Raw genomic sequence first — 13,743 nt, 5'->3', positions numbered from 1 at the left:
TCCTGGTGTTCTCTGAGACATCTCATTTCATACTTGTAATAATTCTATAAACACAGTACAGCAAAAATACTTGTTGCATGTATTTGATTGGCAAGCAAACAGATTCTAAGGATGTTTAAGTGATTTAGTAAATTGGTTAACCAGTAATTAGCCCAGGAATGAGAAATTTGGATGGGACCTGATGTTGGTCAGAACAAGGATGGACCCCTTGAGAGCTTGGCTCCCTTCTTGGCTTTGAGTGCCGGCTTTGTCCTCTCATGCAGGCATGCTCTTGTTCTTCGTAAGCCTCAGATTTTGATGACAGGCTTTGTGATACCCTGACTTCATGAGCTCTTTATATAAGAAATGAGAAATGTGCACGGAATGCACACAACCAACAAATACACCCAAGTCGGCTGCCATTGCCTCTGCTGTGCAGGAAGGGGGTGTGGGGGTGCGGGGGGGGGGGGGGGGGGGGGGGGGGGGGGGGTGCAGGGGTTTCCAGATCAGGGAACAGAAGCCTAGAGAAGAGCATCCGTTGCTGAACTCCAGAGCTGAGAGGGTTCCTAAGGGCCTGAGCACTTCCTACAGGACCAACATTCCTGAGGGCAGGCTACTGAGAAACTGGTACTGGAAAGCTCCGACATGGGTTCACGACCTCCTCAGGGTCCTTTCAGGGCCCTTAGAATCCCTGATTTTAACCTGTGTCTTCTGGCATCTGGCCAATCGCACTGGCCTGGAAATAAATGCTAAAAAGGAAGCATACAGTAAGTCAAGACAAACAGAGATGAGGCCTCCACCCTGGGGTAATTTTGTTCCCCCTGGAATCCACAAATGAGGGGAAGCTTTGCTGGAAATGGGCAGTCACTGGGATATTCCTGGCAGATATAAGGGAGGACATGGAAGCAGGTTTCTGGGTGGCAGTCATTGCGTGGTAGTCACCTGGGCCTGCTGGGATGTAGAGTCGCTTCAGAAGCAGCCTTGAGATTGCTTGCTCCAGGGATGTGGTTCTGAAGTCCCATGCCAGAAGCAGCTCCAGGGGAACAGAAGTAAACAGGAGTTGCTTTGACAACGATAGTTACTAAAGTGGGGATCCCGAGATCCCACTGTGCTGAGTCAGATCACCAGATGTTAGGGGCTTGGGGATAAGGAGAGGATCATCTGAGTATTACTTCAGCGAGGGTGTCTGTTGTCATCTGTTGCCATTAGCAAAACAAAACAAGACATCTAAACTCTAGACTCATTGTGGACCAGTGAGCCTGAATTCCCACCCAACAAGGTCCTTTCCTTTCGCCTTGTTTCTTCCTCTGCCCATGGTGTGTTCCCTGGTGTCATAATCACACACAACATTTATAATAAAGGAAGTAAACATCTCTTATCTTCATGATAAATTAGAGTAAGAGGCTCCACATATCAATAGCTGGAGTGTTATATAAAGTTATAGCATGAGAAATTAAGAAGAAACACCTAACCGCTAACATTTTAAGTGAGTATGGTGTTGTTCATAGGACTTCCACTGGCTTTGGTGTAGTTATATTACAGAGCATCTTCAAACTATGTGGAGAAATGAGATTGCTCTGGGATGGGTACCATGAGGCTCACAATGTTTTGATGAGTGTTTGTGAAAAAGAAAGTAAATAATGTATTTTTTTTTTTTTTGGAAAGACAGAGACTAAAACGATCATTGTTTTTGTTGCTAGCAATGTATGAGCATGACATAGTCAAATAAAACTGATTATCAAAATGACGCTGGCCCACAAAGGTGTTAATAGCTTACAGAACGGGGAGAATATCCTGAGTGAGAATTCACTGTATTCAAGGAATTCCTTGGGAGTGCTGTGGAGAGGAAGATTGTATGGCTGGAGCACAAGGATAGAGTCTGCAGAATTACTAGGCTAATATTGTAAAACAAACAAAGAAAGAGGTAGATTCAGCCTTTAAGATAAATTTAGAAATTGAAATTTTCTATGTTGCCATTTTTGCTTATACATTGTGACACTGAATTTTCCTATTTTGGCGATAAAACTAGTATAACTTGGAAATCCCAATGGGGGAAAAATGTTAAGATTTGATCCTTTAAAACTGAAGAAAATGGGCTAGCAAGATGGCTCAGCAGAAAAAGGCATTTGCTGCTAAGCCTGAAGACCTGACTTCTAGTCCCTAGGATCCACATCCTGGAGGAAGAGAACTAGCTCCTGAAAGTTGTTCTCTGACCTTCATACACATGCCTACTCACAAGAACACATACACACACAAATAAATGTAATAAAACAAAATCGAAAAAAAATATAAAAGACAATAACTTGTCCTTGAATAAAAAGCATGAAGCTTTCTCGGGATATCATGAATGAACACTTCTGAAATTATGTTTCAGTCGCACAGAACGTGATCTCGATGGGGAAGCATGTCGTGCAGATGGAAGGCGCCTCGGTGAAGGTCTCTGCACATCCAGTCCCATTAAACACAGGCATCAGATTCCAGGTGAGACCATTATTAAAGCTCTGGCCATTCTGCTGGACACAGGCATTTTTTCCTTACCTATACTTGTGACTATGAAATGCGTTCCCAGGTTCATGTGGACATTTCTAAAATGAAGATCAATGTTACGAGAATTCCTGATGAGCTGTCTGAGGAGCAGACAAGGGACAAGCTGGAGCTGAGCTTCTGTAAGTCCAGGAATGGCGGCGGTGAAGTGGAAAGTGTTGACTATGACAGGAAGTCCAGAAGCGCTGTCATCACGTTTGTGGAAGCTGGAGGTATGCAAACACCTCGCCACCCATTGCAGTATTCCTGCCAGTTTGTATATTTCAAATGCATTAGCCTGATAACTGGGGGAGTTTTCTGTTTGGGAACACTCTTTTAAAAAATTTATTTTCTTAGATTTATTTATTTACTTAATGTGTATGTGTGTGTGTGTGTGTGTGTGTGTGTGTGTGTGTGTGTGTATGTATGTGTGTGTATGCTAGTGGACCTGCTAGGGTGGAGGTCAGAGGAGAGCTTGCACTGATTGGTTCTTTTCTTCTACCATGAGGATCCTGACGCTTGAACTAAGCTTGTTGGTTTTGGCAACAAGGACCTTTATCTGTTGAACCATCTTGCCAGCCTAGTTGGGGTTTCCTTAGTCTTTTTCTTTTTTTTTAAAGATTTATTTATTATTTATATATTTTTCATGGGTATGAGTACACTGTAGATGTACAGATGACCATGAACCATCATGTGGTTGCTGGGAATTGAACTCAGGATCGCTCTAGCCCCGATCACTCAGGCCCCACTCGCTCGACGTAATATACTGTAGCTGTCTTCAGACACACCAGAGGAGGGCATCAGATCTCATTATGGGTGGTTGTGAGCCACCGTATGGTTGCTGGGATCTGAACTCAGGACCTTTGGAAGAGCCATCTCACCAGCCCTCCTTACTCTTACATAAAAAAAAAAAATACAGTTCAGGAAACAATTTCCTAAGTGCTCCTGAGCATGCTACAATTACAAATCATAACTGCATGAATTGTAGTATGTGAGGTCACGTGTCAGGCAGGACAGTGGATGAATGTATATCTCCTCCTCCTTTTTTTTTTTTTAATCATCATGATTCCTTCTCATCACAACTCTGACATAGATGATACCTTCATGTCACTGACAGGAGGCAGAGGTCTAGAGAAGATAAGTAACATCTCTAAAATCGCACAGTGGTGTGCAATGGAGCAATTTTGGCTGGTACATGGTGCACAGCTGTGCTAGTCTCATTAGTATAGTTCTAGGGCCTTTCCTGACTTTACAAATAATAAAAATCCTGCTATGCATTAAAACACAGTCTGATTAGGTTATTTTTTTTCCGGTAAACTAATGTGGGTTTTTAAAAAAAATAAATGTCTTTTATTCTTCTCTCATACATTACATGACCACAGTTTCTCTTCCCTTCACTTTTCCCAGTCTCTCTCCCTACCTCCCTTTTCCACCAGGTCAACTCCCCCTCTGGTTCTCTTCAAAAAAGAAAAAGAAAGGAAAAGAAAGGAAAGGAAAAAAGAAAAGAGTGCGCCATCCAGGGATATCACCTGAACAACATGGCCTAACAAGATATAAGGCTGGGCACAAACGCTCATATCACTGCTGGACTTGGCAACCCAGTAGACAGAGAAAAGGGTCCCAAGAACAGGCAAAAGAATCAGAGGCAGTCCCACCTCCATTGTTGGGAGTCCCACAAGAATATCAAATCACACAGTCTTAAGGCATATGCCTTAAGGATCTAGCTCAGACCCGTACAGGGTCTGTGTTCATCATTTCCATTTTTAAGAGTCACTTTGAGCCCTGCATAGTTGATTCTGTGGGCTGTGTTCTCCATGTGTCCTCCACTCCCTGGATCTCTATAATTCTTCCTTCCCTTCTTCTGTGGGGTTCTCCTGGCTCACCTAGTGTTCAGCTATCACTCTCTATATCTGCACCCATTGGTCCATTGGTTGATGGATGATGACCCTTTGATGACAGCTGGGCTAGGCATCTATGATCTATGAGTATAGCAGAATATCATTAGGAATCATTTTTGTTTGCTTCTCCAGATTTTTCACTCTCCTCGATTCCCTCAGTTTGTGTTTTCTTAATGCTTCAATTTCCACTTTTAGGTTTCGAACAATTTTATTCATTTTCTTCATCTGTTTGTTTGTTTGTTTGTTCTATTTTTCTTGGCTTTCTTTAAGGACTTTATTTGTTTCCTCCAAATGTTTTTGTTTCCCTGGATTTCTTTAAGGGATTTATTCATTTCCTCATTAAGGACCTCTATCATCTTCATAAAGTTGGTTTTAAGGCCTTTTCCTTGTGCTTAGGTTATGTTGGAATATTCAGGCTTGCTAGACTGTGATAGGTAGGGTCTGATGGTGCCATTAGTGTCCTGGCTATTGTTGATTGTGTTATGCTGTCCTCTGGGTATCTGGGTTTGAGGCAATTATAGATTTAGGTGCCGATTTCTGAGTTTGTCTTTGTTGGATAGGTGTTTTTTTTTTTTTTTCCTTTTTTTTGGGGGGAGGGGGGCAATGGACCATATCAGGAAACTTGGTAAGGTTGAGTGGGTTCAGAGACCCCACCACTCAGATACCCACTTGAGACAGTAGGTACTTCCATGCTCCCTACTAGATTCCTGGCTCAGAACACACGACTCCCCACATCAGTCACATAGCCCAGAACAGAGTTCTCCATGCTTATCTAGTGACCCTGAGGATTTAGTCAATAAGCTTCCCTTCCAGGACATTCCTTCCTGCAAAGGATCTTTAATCTCTGGTTCACCCAAAGGAGGTAGTATGTACCCATTTTCCACGATGAACAATCAATAAACAGTTTGGAACCAAGAACCATCTCTTTCATCAATAACTGCTGTGGGGAGCATGATGGAAGCCTTTGTCTACAGAACTGCACTGTCTAAATCTGCAGAAGGCCCCTCCTGTTCTCCCAGAAAATTTCTGCTAAGCTAAAGACAATCACTGATGAGCTAAGCCTGAGTTCCCCGTCTCCCTAGCCTGGGGCTCCTAAGCTGGTGAACCCAACCCTGTTTCCAACTCCCCTAGACCCAGCAGTGTCTGGATGTCCAGAAGTTTGGGAGCCCCTGGCCTTGGGATCCTCCTTCCAGGCCCATGGACCCCCTACCCTCTGTTCCAACTCCTCGCCACCATTTCCAGTGGTGACTGAACACTTGGGAGTCAGGGAATCCCAACTTTGGCCTCCCACATCTTACGCTGTGTCTTCCCACCCTCTGTGTGGTTTATTGGTGCAGTTGTAAATGCAGTCTAGCATCTCTGCATTTCATCTTCCCAGCAGCATTCCTACACTCCAGCATTGGGGCAAAAGGGAAACCACATTTTTCCTCTTGGTTTCTCTTTCATCCCTGGTCTTCTGGCCTGAGTAGCCTGGGGTTCTGGTGGCCAATGAGTCCTCTGGTTCAGTAAAGTGACTCTGCTGGGGTACTGGGTGCCAGCATGGCCTCTGTGGTTCTAGATACCAGCATGGCCTCAAGTAGAGTAGGAGGCTTCAGCTGGAGTTGGGATATGGAGATGAGGGAGGGAAGAGGGGGGTGTTGAGGGGAGGCTGGGCAGGCCCTGTGAAAGTGTTGAGAGTCTTGGGGAGGGGCCTTACTTGAGGTTCTGGATACCAGAATGGCCTCTGGTAGAGCAGGGCAACAGTAATATGTGTTTTAAAAAAGAAATTGTAATGATGGCAGTGAAGTATTAAGTAAGCATCTTCTCAAATTTCCCTAAGCTCTGGTGTAGAAGTAGTTCTAGTTAGTAGCAGATAGTAGCGTGTATGTGTCATAATGAAAAAGTTTAAATTTGTAAGTTTAATTTATCTGATTTATGTTAGTTGCTCCAACCCTTATATTTAGAAACAACCAGGAGAAACTCAGCTATAAATCACAATGTAATTTGACAACCTGTTAGCTTGGAAACACATTATTCTTTCCTCTGGGGAGTCCTTCCTAGAAGTGGTGTCCAGCCAGTGTTACAGTTTTAGGTAGTTTTGGAAGAGTATAAAGTTTTCAGAAGCTAGATATTCTGGTCACTTCATTACTAGTGTTTTATGGCCTTACCATAACCAGGTAGGTGCTGTAACCTTTGCCTTCGTCAAGACAGCCAAAGCTGCGCAGGCCACAACCAGTGCAGTTGGGGCTGAGACAGGCTTGTTCACCTGAGGATCTTCCCTTCCTCCTCCCTCCTCCCTCCTCTGCTCCTGTCTCCCCTTACCACTTGAAATACTTTGATTGTACTATTTAGGAGTCTCAAGATGGCTCAGCTGGTGGGTGTCTGCTGTCAGGCCTGTCAACCTTTGAGCAATGTCTGGAACCCACAGGGTAGATGGAGAGAACCAGTTCCTACTTGTTATTCTCTGACTTCTTGTACACCATAGCGTGTATACACACATGCACACAAAGTTAATTAAAAATGTGTACAGATTAGTGGTATTAAGTAAAAGCATTCACAATATTATGCAGCTAACACTATTGTACATCCTCAGAGTGTTTTATCATCTTAAGTAAAAACTCTACCCGTTAAGCAAGTACTCCTTTCCAGTTCCTCTTTCAGTCCTTGATATCCCCCTATATTTTGTCTCTACAAATTTTCCTCTTTTATGTACTTCATTAAATGGATTCATGCAACATTTGTCCCTTTTATATTTGGCTGTTCAAGACAGAAGGTTCAGTTTCCTTATTGTGTAGTCTTGTATTTTTCAAAATTATTACTGTGAAGTCTTCAAATATGGACTATAGAGTTTCTCAGAAATGAACTGCACACATCAGTGGTTATTTTGATAGTAGTTTTTGGAGAGAAGTTTTAACTATCATTAAAAATGTTTACAATATTAAAGCAAAATATCTTTTTGTTTACTTTCAGTTGCTGACAAGATTTTGAAAAAGACAACTTATCCTCTCTACATGAATCAGAAGTGTTATAACGTTACTGTTTCTCCATTTATAGAACGACGCTTGGGAAAGTACCAGGTAGAGTGGTCTCCTGTCCTGTAGCTTGATAGCACAGTACTGCAACTCACCCCACACAGACCGTAGAATGAACGGTGTGTGATGTGCATCTTGTCACTGAGGGCTATCAGAGCACTTTCTTCATTTTAGTTTTGCTTGGTTGGTTCAGAGCCAGTCTGTATTTATAAACAATATATCAGTGCAAAGTTGTGCCTTATTTAAAAACCTGATGCCAGGCCTGGTGGTACATTCCAGGAATCCCAGCTATTCAGGAGGCTGAGGCTGGAAGATCTCAAGTTCAGTGCCAGCTTGGGCTAAATTAAAGAATTCAAAGATGACCTGGACAACCTTGAGATCCTGTTTCAAAATAAGAAGTAGAAAAAGGGCTCATTCCTTCTTAAAAGGGGGAACCAAATACCCACGGAAGGAGTTGCAGAGATTAACTATGGAGCAGGGACTGAAGGAAGAGCAAGCCAGCCTAAATATAGCTATCTCCTAAGAGGCTCTGACAGTACCTGACTAACACAGATGTAGAGGCTCACAGCCATCCATCGAACTGAATACAGGGTCCCCAGTGAAGGAGTTAGAGAAAGGACCAATGGAGCTGAGGGATTTGCAGCCCCTCTCCAGCATTCATCTGGCCCTTGGTATTGCCAATCACACCTCCGACCGTCTGTGGAAGAGAAGCTCTCCTCCCTTTATTTTCATAGTACCACAGAGTCCTCCTTCTCACACTCAAGTCTCCTTCTGGCGTTCTCATGGTTGAACGCACGCGTCCCTTCAGTTCCCATAATAATTCTGCTCTTTCAGAAGCTGATTTTTTTCTTCCTTAGGTGTTTTCAGCTGTGTCCAGGAAGACAGTGCTTCTGACCGGATTAGAAGGCATTCGTATAGATGAGGAGACTGGGGAGGACTTACTCAGCATCCACTTCCAGCGGAAGAATAACGGAGGGGGAGAAGTGGAGGTGGTCAAGTGTTCTTTAGACCAGTCCTTCGCAGCATATTTTGAAGAAGAGGCCAGAGAAACCATATGAAACTTACAGCGTTGAGCTCAGATCACTGCCAACATTTACAAAATATCATTTTCCATAAAAACAAAAATAATTTAATTGGTCAGTGTCTTCTTATTCTTTGATGCAAAATCTGTTCCTGAGTCTTAAAACTCTTCTTTGTTTTGAGTTCTACTGTGTGTTTACACATGCAGGAGTGGCTTGTGTGGGAGGAGTTTATTTTCCCTAATCTTTGTGCATGGACTTGTTGACTCTCAGTTAACACTTAGCCCCGCAGATGTCCTGCCCCTGCTGTCTGGACTGAATCCAGAAGAGCCTGGCGTGTATTGGACATGTGCTCTGACAGTGATTCAGCTGCATGAGACCTGTCCTAATCCATCCATTCTAAGGAGCAGCACTGCCATGATCTAAACACCCTCCACTAGCCCACTCCTAAAGTCTCTTCCATCTTAACACTGCTGTCATGGAACAGGAGCACCCTTACCAATCAAGTGGCAGGTAGTAAATTTAGCTATAAGAAATTAGAAGGCTGGGGCCATATCATGTGTTTGAAAAACAACTGGCCAGACTGTCACATGGGACAACTTGGAAGGCAGATAATAAACTTAATTAGTTTTTAGACTTAAAAATAGTGCTTGGAAAACAGAAAATTAATAGCATATGTCTGTAATTATTAAGAAAACTTGATAAAGTGTTATTTAAAAATCAGCATACCTTGACAGCGGGTCCTGTGAGTCACCACTCTAGTCCCTGACCCTTTGTTATTGTATACATTATGTAATCTCAAGTATTTTACTACAGTAATAGAAAGCAGACTGAAACACTCTTCATATTTTTGAAAGCTATAAATGATCTTAGTATTTCTAAATAATAGTAGAAATGAAATTTTTGATGATAAATACAAATATTTACTACAAATTATGTAGTTGAAGGCAATATCTCATTTCTAACAGAATATAAAAGTGATGAACATTTCTGGCAATAACCTTAAAACTTACAAGTAAAATATCAGAAACAACAACAAAAAAATCAGAAACAATAACAAAATAACCTCCCCTTCTGGCCATAGAACATTTTCTAGTATGAGTGGAGATTAAATGTTTTCATCACCATGCCTGGCTTGAATTTAATCTTATTTCCAAGTCATGAAATGTGTCAGGATAAAGCCTGTGCAAAGGTTCCTTGGCAAAAAGACTTTTCCTTTCTCTATAGGAGAGCTTTAATTTATCACTAAGGTTTCTGTAATTCTCCAACTAAAGAAGCTTCAGGAAGTCAAGTGCTGAGTTTGACTTCAGGTATTCCACAGCACCTAGCACCTGGGGGTATACATTCCAAAAATTTCAACCTCTTATGCTGATTCTTCCAAATGAAAATGTAAAAGAAGCCAGGCATGGTGGCAGATATCTGTATTCCTACAAGTCTGTGGGTTGAGGCAGGAGATCAGGAGGTCAAGAGTAGCCTGGGCTACCCAATGAGACCCTGTCTTAAAAAAAGAGAAAGAGAAGGAAGGAGGGAGGGAGGGTGGGAGGAAGGGAGAGAGAGAAAGGGAGAGAGAAGGAAGAGTAGTAATAAAGAAACAGGGAAGATGTAAAAGAAAGGAAATGCTGTGTTTGGAGAGTCAGGAGTCTGAGTAAAGTAGAAAACAGTCACCTAGCTCTGAGAACCTGGGGGCTGTGGAGTTTTGAAAGGCTATGCAAAGTGGGAGAGCCCCTTGAATCTGGTTAAGTTCTACTAAATCCACTGACTGCTAAATTGAACCTGAGTTCTTGTAGAAGATATTATACATCAGATTTACATATTGCTGAGCAAAGGACCAAAATGGAATTGACTCATGATTGTTGAAGTTCAATCCATGTATTTTCCTCCAGTATTTGTGGTGTCATTGCTTCCCAAGTCCTGTTCAAATCCAATGTCATGGAGACTTCCCTGTATGTTTCTAACTTAGTGCGTATATGTAGGCCTTTCCATTAGTTTGGGTTAACTCTGTTGGTTGTCGTCATATATGCTTTTAGGCAAAGGTTCACTTTCATTTGGGGGAGATTGCTGGCAAGTTAGTGCCTACACTAAGCCACACCCTCAGACTTTTCTTCATTCCTTTGTATGTGGATGTCTTGTGTCTTGAAGCCATTTATTTCCCCAGTGAAATAGTCTTGGCACTTTTCTTGATAATTATCCAACCACATAGTTGATCGGAGAGACAGCAGCTTGTGATGCTCACAGATAGGGTTTTGTTATGAGGGTTTGGCTCTTGAAGAGAAGCCCTGAAATCTGCAAGCCACAGGCTCGGGGAAGCTGATGATATGGCTCTAGTCTGAGTTTGTAATGGCGGGAAGCAGATGTTCTTTATATACTGTGATTCTAGCCTTTGGGAACCTTAGGCAGAAACAGGAATGTTCTGAGTTTGAAGCCACAGTGGGCTGTGTAGTAAGATCTCTAGTCTTAACAGGTGTCTGTGGCAGCTTTGCTTTGTTTTGTTCTACTGGAGTCACAGTAGATTAGACAAGCTGCACATTCTCTTGGAAACATTCCCTTGCATATCCAGAAAGGGTGATTTACCAGTTACCTGCTCATCTCTTAGCCAGGGATAACACATCACTATTACATCACTGTAGTAGTCAGCTTTCTGTCAGAGAAAAACAAACCTTAGTTCAGTTTCTGAGACTTCAGTCTATGTTACCTTCACTTTGTTGCTTTGGGCCTGTGGTGTTGAAGGCTGAGAGTGAAGTAGAGTAAGCTGCTGTGCTCCTGGTGGCCAAGAAGCAAAGGTAGGGAAAGAGGCCAGGGTCCCAGTGTCCTTTAAAGAGCATACCCTCATTGACCTACCTCTGACGAGACCTCACTTCCCAACAGCACCACAGATCAAACCTTTACCATCATCAAACCTTCAACCTGCCTTTGGGGGCCTTTCTGATCCAAACCATCAGAGTCATGTAAATGGGAGTTTATTTCTGGCCTGGTTTGTCTTTGTGTCATTTCCAATTCATTTCAGTCACTGTCAGTTTGAAGTAATACTTAAAATCGAGATGTGTGAGTCCTCCTGATCTGTTTTCTTTCTAAAAATTGTTTTAACTATTTTGAAATGTCCTGGGCTCCATAAAACTTTCAGATATAAAAGGAATTTTTTTTTATCAACAATCAGAGAATGGAAAATCAAAGCATTTATTAAGGTAAGGAGACTATAAAAACTTCATCTACATAAAAAAATGTCAGTCATGTTGGTCTTCAACCTAGCCTATTTTCTTCTTGGAGGCTTGTACCCCTGAGATGGTTTAGTCATGATGGTTGACCCCATCTGATGTGTTAGAACGCCGGGTTGCATCAGAACACTAGGCCCAAACAGTTCCACGTGTAAGAGGTTTAATTGAGAGGAGAGAGGGGCAGTAGCTTGGAAAGACAGGGCGGGGAGAGAGAGAGATGGAGGAATGTTCCCCATATATATATGGGTTCTGATGTAGTGGCGGTGGGTAAAGGTGGGAGGTGAGCCCAATGGATTCTAGGAATATGGTGGTTATTGCCCTGGCAACAGGTCTGTGAGACCCGCCCATGCGAAGTCACAGGCTTTGGAGACCCTGATGCTAACACACACCATCCACAGCAACTGCAATATTAGTAGCCAACTTAATTGCCCAGTGTTTTCCCAAGTAAGTATCTAGAATACCAGTTTCCAGCATGGCTTTTACAGCAGAATTTCCACCGTAAGATCAAATCTAGCAGTTTTATTTCCTTCTTGGTTCATGACACAAAATTTAGAGAATATGTCATTGGCCTTAACCCTAGAATTTTCTGACAGTGCCCATGTGATAGCTTCAAATACTACAACAAGCTTCTTTCTAGTATACTGTTCAAGTCCAGGTCTTGGCTCTCTATATGGTATGATGTGTTTGGCTAGTTCAATTTCTGATCTTGCACCTCCCAACCCCCCAAAGCAAAATGTTTATCCCTTGTGAGAACCTTAATGCATTAACACCATCATCTCTTGCTCTTCCTATATCAACCATTAGATCATCTATAGAACTTCAATACAATATAGTAGAAATGGTTTCTTGAAACAACTACCCATGCAACTCTAACTTAATGGAGGCAAACACTGTTACCTTCATACCTTGAAGAAATGTTCTATTTCTTCAAAAGTAAGAGGAATCAATCTGGGGAGAGCTGTAGCTCCAACTCTTTTATTGTCTCCTGAGATCTCATTTTGAGTTGAGCCTTACCAACATGGTATTGTATTTGCTCCCATAATGAAGAGCCATGTTTGCCACTTTGTTACCTGTGCTAATGACATTTTCATCATTTCTGACAGTAGCTTTGCTTTGTGTACCCAGGATATTTTCTTCTCCTTTAATGACATACTGCAGCTCTCCAGCAGTCTTTCTCAGCACCGTTCCCTCATCTCTGTTATCATGGCCTCAAAAGGGCAAGAATGCTTTCAGTTTCTTTCTTAAATAACCAATCCATGCATTACCAGATCCCAGAAGTTTACAACTCTGATGTTTTCATCATTGAAATGACTGGAATCAGGGAAAATAGACACAGATGAATGAGCAGCGAAAGTGAACAAAACTGTGTTGTTCACACAGTGTGCATTCATTTTGGGGTAAGAAGTAAAGATGATACTTCATTAACATCCGAGAGATTTACAGGATACTGTTATCCAATCAGAAGGATGCTCATAGGCTTTTTTGCGTGCTATTTCATAACTTTCTATCATCTCTGAAACTGATCAGCTAGCCCAAGAAGGTATTCAGCTTGTTCCAGAAGGGCTTCAGCAAATACCAGAACAGAGTTTGTGCCACCTCCAACTTCTTGCTTTCAAATATGAGAGGTCATTTGTGCAGCAGGGTGCTGTTCTTCCAGTTCTTTCAAAATGGGTTCTGTATCATTTGTCACAAGCCATTTTCCAGGAGACCAAAAAGCATTTAATTCATTCCACCTGGTCCCTATGCTGTACGAAAGTTTGGGAAAATTCCTTACAAGCTCGTGTTTTTATATAGAAGAGGTTTCCAGCTTCTTCTAGTGCTCAAAATATTTTATTTCCTCCTCAGGCATTTGGGAAAAGCCTAGAGGCTTGGGGACTTGAAGTGAAGTGGTCAGACTGCAAGAAGCTGTTTATGTGCTCCTTTAAAATCTGGAGGAACTAAGGAGCAGGCAAGCTCAGCTGCTCCCCTCCTTCTCTCCCTCCCACCCTTTCTCCCCTCCCTCCCTCTTTCCCTTCCTTTCTTTCTCTCCTCCTTCTCCTCCTCTACTTGCCGCCTCCTCTCCCTCCTCCTCTCCCTCCTCCTCTCCCTCCTCCTCTCCCTC

At 42.5% G+C, this 13,743-nt stretch overlaps 1 protein-coding gene and 1 pseudogene across 1 annotated transcript in view; one reads left to right on the top strand and one right to left on the bottom strand.

The window, feature by feature from the left end:
* Positions 1-8,549, top strand: part of Nmi (N-myc and STAT interactor) — a 27,014-nt gene extending 18,465 nt beyond the window's left edge. Inside the window, exons 5-8 of the mRNA XM_031370206.1 lie at positions 2,354-2,460; positions 2,549-2,735; positions 7,350-7,456; positions 8,269-8,549. Of these exons, the coding sequence (XP_031226066.1) occupies positions 2,354-2,460; positions 2,549-2,735; positions 7,350-7,456; positions 8,269-8,469 (602 nt within the window). The 3' untranslated portion in view covers positions 8,470-8,549. The remainder of the gene's footprint in view (positions 1-2,353; positions 2,461-2,548; positions 2,736-7,349; positions 7,457-8,268) is intronic.
* A 3,471-nt stretch (positions 8,550-12,020) lies between these two features.
* LOC116091642 overlaps positions 12,021-13,743 on the bottom strand; it is an 8,037-nt pseudogene continuing 6,314 nt past the window's right edge.

The sequence above is a fragment of the Mastomys coucha genome, unplaced genomic scaffold, assembly GCF_008632895.1.
Source record: "Mastomys coucha isolate ucsf_1 unplaced genomic scaffold, UCSF_Mcou_1 pScaffold15, whole genome shotgun sequence".
Lineage (NCBI taxonomy): Eukaryota > Metazoa > Chordata > Mammalia > Rodentia > Muridae > Mastomys > Mastomys coucha.
This window is presented reverse-complemented; position numbering and strand designations above follow the sequence as displayed.